General features: G+C 40.1%; 1 protein-coding gene across 11 annotated transcripts in view; it reads left to right on the top strand.

Annotated features, from left to right (window-relative positions):
- Positions 1–14,013, top strand: part of LIMCH1 (LIM and calponin homology domains 1) — a 305,875-nt gene that overhangs the window by 201,938 nt on the left and 89,924 nt on the right. For 10 of the 11 annotated variants that reach the window (XM_038400177.2, XM_038400184.2, XM_038400172.2 and 7 more), the window contains exon 8: positions 2,210–2,462. In XM_038400177.2, the coding sequence (XP_038256105.1) occupies positions 2,210–2,462 (253 nt within the window). Of the gene's footprint in view, positions 1–2,209; positions 2,463–3,184; positions 3,464–10,706; positions 10,998–12,579; positions 12,835–14,013 lie in introns of all 11 variants that reach the window. The other variant, XM_043513925.1, reaches the window with a different exon arrangement.

The raw sequence follows: 14,013 nt of genomic DNA, 5'->3' as shown, positions 1-14,013 counted from the left end.
TTCTTTTGTACTGAAGTAATTGACCCAAGAGCCAGTGGAGGATTAAATTACCTGAAGCCTGATCTACACTACAGTTAGGTCGACATAAGACAACTTATGTTGACTTAATTATGTCCATGTACAGACTGCAGCAGGGGTGGGCAAACTACAGCCCACGGGACATTTTAAACCAGCCCTCGAGCTCTTGCTGAGGTGTGGGATCTGGGGCTTGCCTTGCTCTGGTGCTACAGCCGGACAGCAGGGTTGGGGGACGCTCCATGTGGCTCCTGGAAGCAGCAGCATGGCCCTGCTCTGGCTCCTACCTGCTCCAATGACCCCCGCTGGCGTTCCAATGGGAGCTGCAGGGGCGGTGCCTGTGGATGGGGCAGAGTGCAGAGCTGCCTGGCCGTGCCTCTGCGTAGGAGCCGGAGAAGGGACATGCCGCTGCTTCCAGGAGCCACTTGAAGTAAGTGCCACCTGGAGCCTGCACCCCTGAGCCTCTCCCCATGCCCCAACCCCTGGCCCCAGCTCTGATCCACCTCCTGCCCTCTGAACTCCTCGATCCTAGGCCAGAGCACCCTTCTGTATCCCAAACTCCTCATCTCCAGCCCCACCCCAGAGCCCACACCCCCAGGCGGAGCCTGCAACCTTTCCCGCACCCCAACCCTCTACCCCAGCCCTGGCCCCTCTCCCGCCCTCTGAACTCCTCGGTCCTAGCCCAAAGCACCCTCCTACACCCCAAACTCCTCATCCCCAGCCCCACCCCAGAGCTCACAACCCCAATCAGAGCTCTCACTCCCTCCCGCACCCCAACCCCAATTTTGTGAGCATTCATGGCCTGCCATACAATTTCTATTCCCAGATGTGGCCCTTGGGCCAAAAAGTTTGCCCACCCCTGCATTACAGCCCTGTTCCACCGATTTAAGTGCCTTACTACACCGACATAATAACACCACCTCCATGAAAGGTGTAGGGCTTATGTTGGTGCAGTTAGGGTGATGCAGTGTCTGTGTAGACACTGCATTATTTACATTGGCTGTTGGCTGTCTTTTCAAGAAAACTGGGCCTCTAGAGCCGGGCTGTCCCCTGCTCCCAGCTGGGCTGCTGCCCAGAGGCTCCCCACTCCCTGATCAGGGAGGCAAGAAGCCCGGGCAGCTGCCCCCTCCACTCCCAGCCAGGAGCAGTGAGGTGATAAACCAAGGGCGGGGGCCTACGTAGAGGACTCTCAGCCCCCCACACTGCCCCTCTTCAGTTGGTATAAGCGCTCCTGGTGAGGATGCACACCACCAACAGAAGAAGGGAAATGTGGACATCATCCACCACAGTAACTACTGCAGTGGCTGTAAGTTGACCTAACATAGGTTCACTTAGGGCTGCAGTGTAGACATGCCCTGAGTCTCTTGCTTTACAATTGCCCAAAGTCATGCCTAGCCTGTGGGCATCTAAACTGGCCTAGCATAATTCTGAAAAGAGATAGCACGTGCCTATTCCTGTAGAAAGTAGAGCTGGTTGGGAGTTTTTTGGCATAACATTCATTTGTTGAAAAATGCAGATTTGTCAATACTGAAAATTATTGTTGGAACATGCCAGTTTCATTGAAACTTTCAGCAGGAAGGGTGTCTCAGGTCCAGGATGGATTAGAGTGAGAGAGACACAGACCCCGCACTGAACCTGGCCCCAGAATAACCAGTAGCCTTGTGGTTAGGGTTGGGATGTGGCAGACCCAGGATCAAGCTTGAGGTCAGGTAAACTTGAGTTTGGGTTTATACCGCTGGGTTATATCATTGGATACTGGTGTAAAACTGACCCATCACTTTGGGCAACTGATCAAGCCTTTGAAAATGTAACTTGCTGTGAACTTTTTCTTGAATTAGATTAATTTTGTTTTTTTGGCTGCAGAAGGTAGGCCACTGGAATAGACTTCTATTTGTTACCACTATAGGGAGTGTGGCCAGTATTTCACTGATTGATTTAAAATAGGAATATAAATCCACTATAACTAGCTGTGTGTGTTTGAAGTTTCTATGGCAAGTGTTATTTCAACAGGGGTTGTCTTCCTTATTAAAAAAATAATAATTTGTAGAGAAATGTCTGAAGATGCTGTAGTAAACTCTAGTATTTTGGCCCATTATTATAAAATACTGTTGTATTTTTAAGTAAGTAAGTAAGGATTTTGTTTTCATTTTGGAAGTTAGGGTAAAATTACCTTTTTTTTCTTATTTCTCAATAGGGAGAGGCAGTGACTCTGAGTCTGACTTGCCACACCGAAAGATGCCAGACGTGAAAAAAGATGATATGTCTGCAAGGCGGACGTCGTATGGCGAACCTAAATCAGTTGTGCCTTTTAACCAGTATCTCCCGAACAAGAGTAACCAGACTGCCTATATACCAGCTCCTCTTCGGAAAAAGAAAGCTGAACGAGAGGAGTACCGGAAGAGCTGGAGTACTGCTACTTCACCACTTGGAGGAGAGAAGCCTTTCCGGTAAGGCTTTGTCCCTCCAGTGATGTTATTTTTTAACCTTTAACAAGTCATGACCTTTAAAAGTACACAGTGCTTTGTAAAATGGGTGAAATAGATCTTTCTTAGAACTAACTGATAGATTTTTACCCTATTGTTTCAAACAACAGAAGAGCAATAGTCTCATGAGTGGAAAGTCAGGTAATACAAGACTTGGGTAATTATCCTGACATCAGTGTTGTTCACTGTGCAGTACAATGTTGGCTGTGAATTATTTAGTGTTGCAGTACACATTAACTGTTTAAAACTGAAGTGTTTGACAAAATATTGGTTTATTTAAATGCCACATTTAAATATTAAAATAACTGTCAAAAGTATAGTTTGTTGCTCCAATGTGGTCCTTGATGGTGAGTCAGTTTTCAAGAGATGCTTCATTTCAGTGAATAAAAGTCTTTATGTGATATATATTAGTCAAAATAGTTACCTTCTTTCTGTTCTTGAATTTTGAAAATAAATCTATTGTGCATCAGTTACATAAATTTAGTTTAGTACATAAATGTGCTCTAAGATTTCCCGATTTTACATCAGGTGTTTTGTTTTAATTTGGTTTCAGAATAGCCTGCACTAGATAGTATGATTAAGCTTCTGTGCCATTCATCAAAATATTGTTTGAAATGTTAGTATCAAGCAAAATGTATAAAGAATGCAGTGTACTGTACAGTAAACTACCTTGTATAACTCAATAGCAAAAACCACCCTGAAACCATAGAAGAAGAACAAAGTGAGGCACCAAGACGACATGAAGAGGAGCAGGTGGGATGCATGGCTTCCAGGACAAACCCCAGTAAAAGTCAAGTAGATTTGAATCAAAACAAAGGAGAGACCATAGGTCAGTTTCCTTCAGATAGTGCCAAAGAAACTGCAGTGCACAAGTGCAAAGAGAAAGATGCAGAGGAGATCAGAAAGTTAAGAAGGCTTGAACAAGCTGGTATTAAGGTCATGCCAGCAGCACAACGCTATGGCAGGTTAGCTCAAAAGTGTGTGATATTGTGCACGCTTCACATTTCAAATTTTGTGAGTGTGTGGGTTTTTCTCATTCTGCTATTACTTCACTTCTCATAACCAAAAAAAAAAATCAAATCTACTAAGCTCTTGCATTTTCTGCTGTTTCACTTGCACACTAATTAGATATTAGAAAAGGTTTAGGTATGGAAAAGCTTGTGACATGGTAATCATGCATTGCAAAGCTAGATGGTGTTAAATGTGTTTTGCTGCAATTAGTAATACACCCTAACTTGGATGGAAATGAAGTTCAAGAAACAAAAACTACCAAGAACATTTTCAAGCTTGTAAATCTTCCATTTTATACCATCTTAGGTTCACAGAAAAACCCACACCTGTTTTACTACGATTCCTTGTTTGGACAACGGTTCTAGAAATTCTTTAATACTCTTCTTAGTGATGGAACATTTCAGTGACAAGTGGCTGAATCACACTTAAAAATATAAGTGTTTAGTATTTTTAACAATTATATTAAAGGATGTATTTTATTTTAAAGACAGGAACTATAAAAATGCATTGCTTGTTAACACCTGCACCAAGTAAAGCATGTCGATATAGTTCAACAGTCATTCATTGACTACAGCTATGCACAGAATGGTCATATTTATTCATCATTTCACCGGCATTGTTTGTTTTTTGGTTTTACTTAAGTTGGTTATTTCCCTTTCATTATTTCAAAAGTCTGATAATGAATGGACTTAATTTCATATTAAGCACCTATCAATCTTTCAGTCACAATGATGTGGTGGTGCTCCCATGAAAACTAGCTGTTTCTCATGAGGTTATGTCACTAAGCAAAACTTTTAACTGGTATGACCAGGTTAGTCCTTTCAAAGATTGTGAAATGGTTTGGTTAAATGGTAAGTGCCCAACCTTCTGCCTGCCCAACCTCTTAACATCTGGAACATCAAGGAAAGCTATTCAGAATTGTAGTCTCAAACAAAAACTTCACTAAACTTGAATTAAAGTTGTAAATTATAAGTAGGGGTGCTGGCAATATATGGACAGCACCTAGCTCAATGGGGCCATGAGTTCAGATGGGACCGCTAAATGTTGTTGTAATACAAATAATAATAGCTAATATGAAACCATTTGTAGGCTTAATGAGGCTTGTAGGCTGGGGAGAGCTGTCAAATGCAGTTAAATAATCAAATCAAAGTAAGTATGTGTGTGTATTTTCTGCTTCAGTCTTGTTTTATTGTTCTAAAGGTATGCTGTCTTATTACAAGCAATAACATACGTTTTGTATATCAGTAATACACATCATAACCAATGCATGTACTAGCCAAGGCACTGAAGAGCTATACAAGGTAACAGACAAAATAAGTGCTACCCTAGGACATAAGCCAAAATACTAATAAAAAGAATTTGTGATCAGTCATAAATCACAGCCTCATCCTGCCTTAGTTAATTGCAGGCCGCCGGTCAGTAGTTCATAAACCAGAAGGATAATAGTGCAAGATATCTGTGTCCAAGACAATAGTATTGTGTTTGGCAATCCAAGGTGTAACAAACAATATTTATAGCCCAAGTATTATTTTTGGAGGATACTTACAACCTTTGGCTGTCAGCCCCCTGCTCCAATCTTGCTTTGATTTACTGATTTTAATCTCCAAGATAGATGCACATGTAGACAAGCATATGGTTCAGCAGGGATTCTGATCTCCTCCTTTCACAAAGTGACTTTGTGCTACTTTGGCAGGAGGAAAGAGGAACAACAATAATTAGTGATTTTTGTTCCCTGCTCCCACCAGAAGAAGCTCTCTAACTTGTCAACCAGGTGCAATTTCTATAGATTGCAGCATGGGTGTTCAGAGGAACTAATGACTCTCTACACCAGCTAAACAGCTGAGGTGCAAAGAATCAAGCTTGCAGGAGAAGCTCAGTCTTGCTGCAAAAAGAAAAGGAGAACTTGTGGCACCTTAGAGACTAACAAATTTATTAGAGCATAAGCTTTCGTGAGCTACAGCTCACTTCATCCGATGAAGTGAGCTGTAGCTCACGAAAGCTTATGCTCTAATAAATTTGTTAGTCTCTAAGGTGCCACAAGTTCTCCTTTTCTTTTTGCGAATACAGACTAACACGGCTGCTACTCTGAGTCTTGCTGCAGTTTCTCTCTTAATACTGGAAGAAGATCTTTGGGCCTAGTGAGGCAGGAGAAAGGGGAATGAAGGTGCAGAGCTATAGGGAGAAATTTGTTACAGCAAGTGTGAGTGGGAAAGGGAGAATGGAGAAGGAGGAGAGATGGGGCAAACTTCAGGGAAAAGCGAGGGAGAGGGGTCGACTTTGTCATCTTTCTGTTCACTGTTGCCCCATCTTTGAATCACTCCTTTGACTCCCCTTCTTCCATTGGCTCTCCTTTCTCCTCTACATCAAGTTCAAGATTCTTATCCTATCATTCAAGGACCTACATAACTCTGCTCCTCCATACTTACCTATTCTGGTTTCTCTTTGCTTTTCCCCTGTCAAGGCTGAATCCTCACACTGTCACTCTGAGTGCAGAAGTGGGGGCCAGCAAGGATTTTAAAAATTAATACTTGCCACTCCAGGCTTGTATTACATTCCCAAGATTACAGCTTTTCTCTGACCTTGGCTTGGTAAACGCTACCACCCAAATGCAAAACCAAACCAAACCAAACCAAAAAAACCCTTTGAACCCAGGAAGAAGCACTTGGGAATTCCTTCCTGTGGCGCACCCTGAAGCCCTTTCATCTCCAACCCCCTTCTCCCCCCCCCCCCACCAGGGAAGAGCTGAGAAAGAAAACTAAGGAAATTAGCTGTGGCTACCAGCTAATCGAACATGCACAAACCTCTTAGGACACCAAAAAATCCAATCCTGTTTTTAAAAGAAGGTCAATTTTATTAAAAACAAAAAGGAAAGAATTACCTCTGGAACTTAGGCTTTTTGCTAGATCTTAAAAGAAACAATTCCAAAAATTAAGCACCCAAACTAGCTTTTTGGGGGGTTCAGCTTAAAGGTTACAAGCAAACAAAAGCATCAGGAGTTAGCACAAAGGAGATCCACAAGCCAAAATAAAAAATAAACCTGATTGTGTCTGTCTAAACATTCCCTATCCAAATAATTTGTTCTGGGTATGGAAAATGAATTTTCATACCTGGTTCAAACCTTACACAGCATTGCTGCTCCGTCCCTGCAGCCTAGAGAACAACTGAGAAAGCGAAAGTTTCTTTCCCAATTTCAAAAAGTTTTACCTTCCCATTGGCTCTTTTGGCCAGGTGCCCACTCCTTTTCTTTTACCTGTGGGCTTGTTAACCCTTTACAGGTAAAGCAAGCAGAGAACAGACCAAGAGGGATTTTACAGCTAACTGGCAGGCTGGGTGTCCATCAAAGGGAGCAACTTCCTCCCCTCCCTCATGTATCACATCCACCCCATCCCTTCTGATCTGCCCATGATGCCAGCCTACATGTTTCTCCCACAACTCTGTTTTCCTGAACACTATTTTTTACCCATGAAAACTCTTTCTGAGCTGGTATGCAAGGCACCAGCCTTTCCATATTCCAGTCCTCTGATGACCCAAATCCACTGTGGTGCCTACAAGATATTACCTCAATAATAATGTAAAACCTGAAGGGCATTGGGGATACACTGTGGCCGCAGACTAGCTAGCACTTAAGCAAGTATTTAAATGTGTTGCTCGTTCACAGCCTATTACTATTTATTTGTATTACCCTAGCACCTAAAAGCCCTAGTCATGGACCAGGACCCATTGTGCTTGACAGTCCCTGCCCTAAGGAGCTTATGATCCTGTAGATAATGATAAATTGTGTTATCAAAATGTGGCCAAACACCTTGATCATTTCACTTACACCTTGTACCCTTTTGTGTATTGGTCGGTCTGTCTGTCTTTTTATATTGTAAACTCTTTAGGGCAGGGACCTGACTTTCTAAAGTCGGTCTGGATTGAGCGGGGGAGCTGGAGGCATTCCATAGCAATTGCGTGGTGGGTTTTCTTTGCCCATCCTCCTTTCTGGGGTGCAATCAAACTTTTTGTCTAGGAATTCCCAGTTTTTACCAAATGGTATTTACATTGGAAATCATTTTCTGAAAATACTGCTTCTGGATCCCCCAACAAGGGCTTACTTCTTTATCTGAAAATAATTCAGGGAGACTGATGGAGGGAAGAAAATGAGGTGGGTTAAGTTGGAGGGACCCTCAGTGAGACACCTTGACTGGAATTTGGGTTCTGTCCGAACATTTAGAATACCACTGATAGAGGTGGTGGTAATAAATGTTATGGGGACTCCTGCATTTCACAAGGCATGGTATAAATTTATTTTATTATGCACTTGTGAGTATAACTCCACTTCACCCATTGCTACTTCTGTAGTATCTAAAGGAAGATAACAGCATTTAAATACAAAGATCTTTCCCCTACCCATGCAGCCCAAAAATAAATTGTGATATTGTAATGTAGTATAAATCGTATTGTTGCTCCTTTGGGAAAACCTATATAACTCACGTGGCTCTGTAACCCATGAGTAATGTAATCATGCCAAGCTTGTGACAGTAAAACCATGTTTATATTACTTTCACATCGTCTCATACTGTGCATTCATTAAATACTTGGATTGCTAAATGCCTGACTAAGAACATCTCCCTCCCATGAGGTACACAGCATGCTGTTGGCTAGGTGGTGTTATTTTTTCATTCCCTTCACTGGTCTGAAATTGGTGGAAACAATCTGACACTTGAGTAGCCTTCAGAATGTTACCAATCGAAATGTACTCTCCTGAAGAATTTCAATTTTTCCTTAGAATGGAAGGTCCAGCGATTAGGGTACTAGCGAGTAAGCTAGGATTTTAGGAGACCTCTGTGTTCAGTCCCTACTCCACCAGACTTTCTGTGTGACCTTGGGCATGTCATTCAGTATTTTTGTCCCTCAGTTCCCTATCTGCAAAATACTTTACCTCACACTGGTACTGAGGATAAATGCATTAGAGATCGTGAGGTGCTCAGATACCATAGCAATGAAGCCATATAAGTGCCATGGATATCTAGATAGATTCCACAACCTTTGTGTTCATTATTAATCCATAAAACACAAAATTAAAAAGAGCTAAATGTGGCATTTCCTGTTGCATGTCCATGCTGGAAATGCCTAATGGGGCACAAAATGCTCTTTGAATGAACTTGAACTCTCTTACTTCACAAAGGCAAGAACTGCTCTCACTCCAACGGTGCATAAAACCATTGCATGACTTTTAGTTGATGCTACATTCCTTGCATAACTACATTAGCTTCCTTAAATAAACATACTAAACAGTCTTGATCTACTGACATACTAAACTATTCATAATCACAGGAAGGTGAAGAACATCTGCTTTTTAAACAAGTATGTGAATCATCTATGATGCATAAAACTATAATTGATTCCTCCAAACTTTTCTTGGAATTATAAAACTGGATTTGGAAGATCACTGCCCACTGAGTGGCCTTGGATTTGAAGGACTGGAATACTGGATAATATTACCAATATAACTAGAAGCACAGTAACTCTGTGCCAACAAATAGATGAAAACCTGAAAGTGACTTGGACACCTCCGAGCATCTCAGGGAAAAGAAAGGCAGTTTTTAACTGCTTTCCTGCATTCATGGTTCTATGCCTGGCTGACTTTTCAGTGCCGTTCTGTGGCCTGATGGAAACCTTCTATTACATCTTTGTGTTAAAATCTAAATTGGGACTGTTAACATTTTGCTGAAAGGGCAGCTGGGGCTATTGATAGTCGGAGTTAAAGATGGGTTTGCAATGCTCAGAAAACTTAAATTTAAAAAAATTACAATAAACAATTTTAACTATTGATTGTAAAATGGGGGGGGGAACATATGGACTCTTGAGCTGTTGCCATTATTTTAGTGTCTTCACTTTACCATATTTTCTGACTTAGAAGGTGTGCAGTATGAAAAACAAGAGGCATGATATCTGAACCTAGTAATATTACTATACTGACCTATCTTGCAACACTCGAGTCTTCATGTCTAGTTTTCTAGTGATTTCTAGAAAAATAAGCTTTTGATATTTTTTTCCAGTGGGGATAGAAGTATGTAAATTATTCTTCATGATCTTCTCTTGTAAAAAGTGACTCAAATTGGATGAGCCTATTGCATAATTTAGAAATATTTTTCTGGTGTCCAAGAGCCATATTGCCATATTATTAGTACATCAATATTGGTATAAGGTGACTGAAGGCACCGTCTCCAGGATGCAGGTATTAATGGACCACTAGAACACAACATTGTGTCTCAAAGACCTGCTTGGAAGGGTTAGATTTTTATTGGTAAGTATCTATTTCACCGTACACACAAAAACAGATGAAAATATTTCCATTGATCATCAAAATTTAGAGAGGCAATGTAAGAAAATTGCTTGAGAACTTGTTAGAGTTTGATTCAAGTGATTTAAGGATTTTGTATATTTTGACGTGAGGTTGGCAGTTTGTGTTTTAATGGTTATAAAATGTTAACTTTTTGAATCTGTGTCTACTATAATTAAGAAGTTATTGTCTGACATCCTCCATTATCTGACACCCCCATAATTTCCCACAACTATGAAGATTAAAATTGATAAAAATTGAAAAAATGCTTAAACATAAACATTGATATTATCCTTCAAAATCCACCAAGTCTAGAGAGAGAGGGGCTCATTTCTACTTACTTGTAAAACAAGAAGCAGATAATTTCTTTTGAAAAAGGGGAAAAATCAAACTGTGGTGGGCGGGGTGGGGGAAGGGGAAAGGACCAGTCTTAATGACTGCCCAGGGTACAGAAAAGTGGGCAGTCTCGTTTAGGTGGTGAATTCTAGGTATCTGAGGATTCCACAGTAATGATCAGAAATGAGCTTGGTAGTTTAGGTAAATGAAAATAGCTTTAGTATAACAGTGTCTAAGAATAATGTCACCACTGAATGTATAATTTGGAGTCTGTTTCCATCCATGGCTAAAATAATAGCCTAAAAGCCTGATCCTTCTAACTGTTCATGTTTGGAACTGCAGTTAACTTCTATGAGAGCTTTCCTCGTGGAGGGTCTGCAGGATTGTGCCCTAAACAAATAAATGAAGGCCTCATCTAAACTAACAGCTGCTTTGAGCACATTTGACTAACAGCACTTATTTTATGGCCTGGAAATAAATGTTGGCTTTTCCCCCTTACCACATCTGGAACTCCATTTAATTTTGCTCTGTGTCAGTCAAAAGCAAATATGTGAAGATAGTGAACCTACCCCAGATATCATCCTTCACAAGGAGAAACCCTCTATGATGCATTATCAAGGGAAGGATTCTGGATCAGAAGATGAAGCCGTGTGCAGAGTTCCTGATCTAGAAAAGGATGACTTTGCAGCCCGGAGAGCAAGACTGAATCAGCCCAAACTTACAGTGTCATTTAACCAGTTTTTAGTTGGGCCCCGTACAAATAAAGACAAAGGTAAACTGGAAGGTGTTAAAAAGCCATTACAGAAGGAAAAACAGGAATATGCCAGGTGTGCATACTACCTTTCTCTGACTATTGTAATATTTAATTCTATGTGAAATACTGTTATTTGGTAGACAAATCTGGCCCAAAAGTTCAATAATGGATAAATAAATATCCATAAAATCAATACAAATTCTCCATTATTTTTAAAAATTGTAATGGAAAATTTCTTTTTATAAAAAAAACTAATGTTTTCAGTTGAGACATTGTAGAATTGCACTAGAACCTGAGAACTGGAAAGTGAAACTGATTAGAAACTTACACTTTAAAAAAAAAAAAAAAAAAAGGAAAGCACACTGCATATTTTCAGTGTCCAAAGCAAGAGAAATTCGGCAATGAATATAAATAGTGAAAAGTAAATTTTAGAATGTAAAATCTAAAGAGAGTAAATTCAATAATCTAATGAAAATTTGTGATATAAATAAGGAAATGTTTGTTTTATTATATATGGTTTTAAATTTAACACTATTCTTTGAATCTGTGTAAAGAAAGGGCCAAATCCTCTGCTAGGTTATACATGTACAGCACTCTGTGAACTAAATGGGATATGGGACCATGTAATTAGTGGCAGAATTTGTTTAACATTATTTTGGAAATAGACAGATTGGTTCCAACTTAATAACTCTCCAATCCAGTGCTATACTTGGTTTAAGAAAAGTTAACTATGCTATAGACACTTCTGTGAAGCAACCATCTTCTGTAGAAAATAAGCATATCTGCTTTTGTTTGTTGATATTACATGAGGCATTTTTAGATAGCATGGGGAGTGTATATAAAAGAAATATAGATCTGGAGGTCTAGTGTAAAAACGCACTAATGAAAAAATGGAACGAAATACAAATATTTATTTTATATTACTCTATTTTATCATTTGTGGGTTTTCACACTAGATCTCCAGATCTATATTTAATCCTAAATTTGAACTAATACAGGTAACATTAAGCAAGCCTATCATTAGAATCTGTCTACCTACAACTCAGACATTCCGAGCTTTTTTAAAATAAGTTCATGTTGTTTTCAGTTTTATAAAATGTTCCTTCCAGTCCGTAACAATCTGGCACATTGACATTCATAGTAAGCAATCTGACATGTGAATAATGTCTTGGAAGGGCATCTGGAGAATATACCACATTAGAATTCTAGAATTTGGAATCTTGCAAAGGTTATAGACATTACTCTATAATGGTTTAAAAATAATAATTCTCCAGCTCTGGTACATTCAGGAATGAAACTTGCAATAATTACAATAACTTTAATAGTATGAGAGTTGGACATCATAACCTATCAGAATGAACCTCATTACTGAACTAAACACTGTTGCAGTGATTCCAGATGTACTTGTTTGGGTTAAACTCAAAACTATAATCATCCAATGAGAGTGTCTCATTAGAATTCACAGGGTAGTCTACACGAAACAGTCCCAGTTTCAATTGATTGCATGCTTGCTCAAAGAAACCCCAGCCTTTCTACTTTATTCATCGTTTCAATTTGTTCTTGTACTCTGAACTGCCATTATTGACATTCCACTTATCATTGTCTAACTCCCCAAAATGCTTTTTCTTGCTGATTTGTAATGTGCATTAAATTAGAGCAAACCAGGTACATATGGCATCAGCGAGGCAAATTGTTACACATAAAGAAAACCCATTCCTGCAGTCTCAGGATCTCGAGTCGGAGGAGGAAGAGCAGGTGAAAGTGCCTGATATTCAAAGAGATGACCTAGCTAAACGAAAGACTCAAAGTAACCTTACCCAGCAACAAGAATCTCCAGTGTTTGTGAAAGCTTCTATAACACAAGCAGATTTGGAGACATGGGACAGACTGAAAGTGTCCGAGGAGCTCAGGTATGTTGTTTTACAGGGTCATGGATGAAGCTGGAATGGCAGTGTGGGAAATATGAGTTAATATTGCTTGAATGTCTCAAATGGCTTTCTTTTTTACTTGAATAGTGCTGTGTTGAAAATGGTTCTTTAAATACAAAACCAGAGTTTAACAAATATGCAATATAAGTTCAAGCACCTTACTAATGCATGCAAGTGATTTGTAAAAAGAAAAGGAGTACTTGTGGCACCTTAGAGACTAAGATGCCACAAGTACTCCTTTTCTTTTTACGGATACAGACTAACACAGCTGCTACTCTGAAGCAAGTGATTTGGAACTCCTCCAGCAAAGGATAGCAACCCCTCACCTACCTAGTGGTAGGCATTCCATTTTCTAGCCAAATGTAGTCATCTTTTCATTGGCTTGGTTATTGGGTGATTTCAGTCCTAATATAAGCCACCACACTAACTGTCCTTTGATCTCATAGAAGCAATAGTGGTATATAGTACTACTTATGAGTAGAAAGTTGTAAACTACTGCAGACATGCTCAAATTAGAGATGCAACACTCATCCAGATTTGTGATAGGGTTGAAGTTTGAGTGTGATGATGCCAACATCCTGCAAACTCTGTTCACATTTTGGCCACATCCAAAATATCCCCCTTCTGCAATTTAGACTCAATTTATAACCTCAATGGTTAAGGTTAGGCAAGGATTCTGGGTTTCGTCTCACACCCCCACTTGAATTTGAAGGCGTTCATATTCCATTTTCATCCTTGGCTTCACTGTTCACACCACAATATTTCAGGGCCAAATTATGGGGGTTTTTTGTGGCGTTGTATTAAGAAGGCATAGGGAGCACCTAAATGCTTCACTGCAGAAAGCAGCTATTATATGGCCATCTGTATTCCCTGAGAATAACAGGGGTCTGCTAGCACTGCCCAACAGCACATGGGGACATGTCTAATTAGATTTGGGTGTGGCTGTAGATCCACATCTTGTGCCTGGGGTGTATTTGTGTCCTATACCTCACTCCTAAAAAGTAGGAGGGGCCACCAGAGAGCAAGCTTCCCACAGTTTCTCTGGAGGAATTATGCTATCTCTTGGCTTCCCACCCATATGGACAGTTTACCTCCTTCTATATGCTCTGGCTTTGGATCTAAGACCCTCAGTACACACTAAGATGTTTGCTAGGCTATTTG

Source organism: Dermochelys coriacea, chromosome 4 (assembly GCF_009764565.3).
Source record: "Dermochelys coriacea isolate rDerCor1 chromosome 4, rDerCor1.pri.v4, whole genome shotgun sequence".
In the NCBI taxonomy this organism is placed as follows: Eukaryota; Metazoa; Chordata; order Testudines; family Dermochelyidae; genus Dermochelys; species Dermochelys coriacea.
The sequence above is the reverse complement of the archived record's forward strand: the minus strand, read 5'-3'. Positions and strand labels throughout refer to the sequence as shown.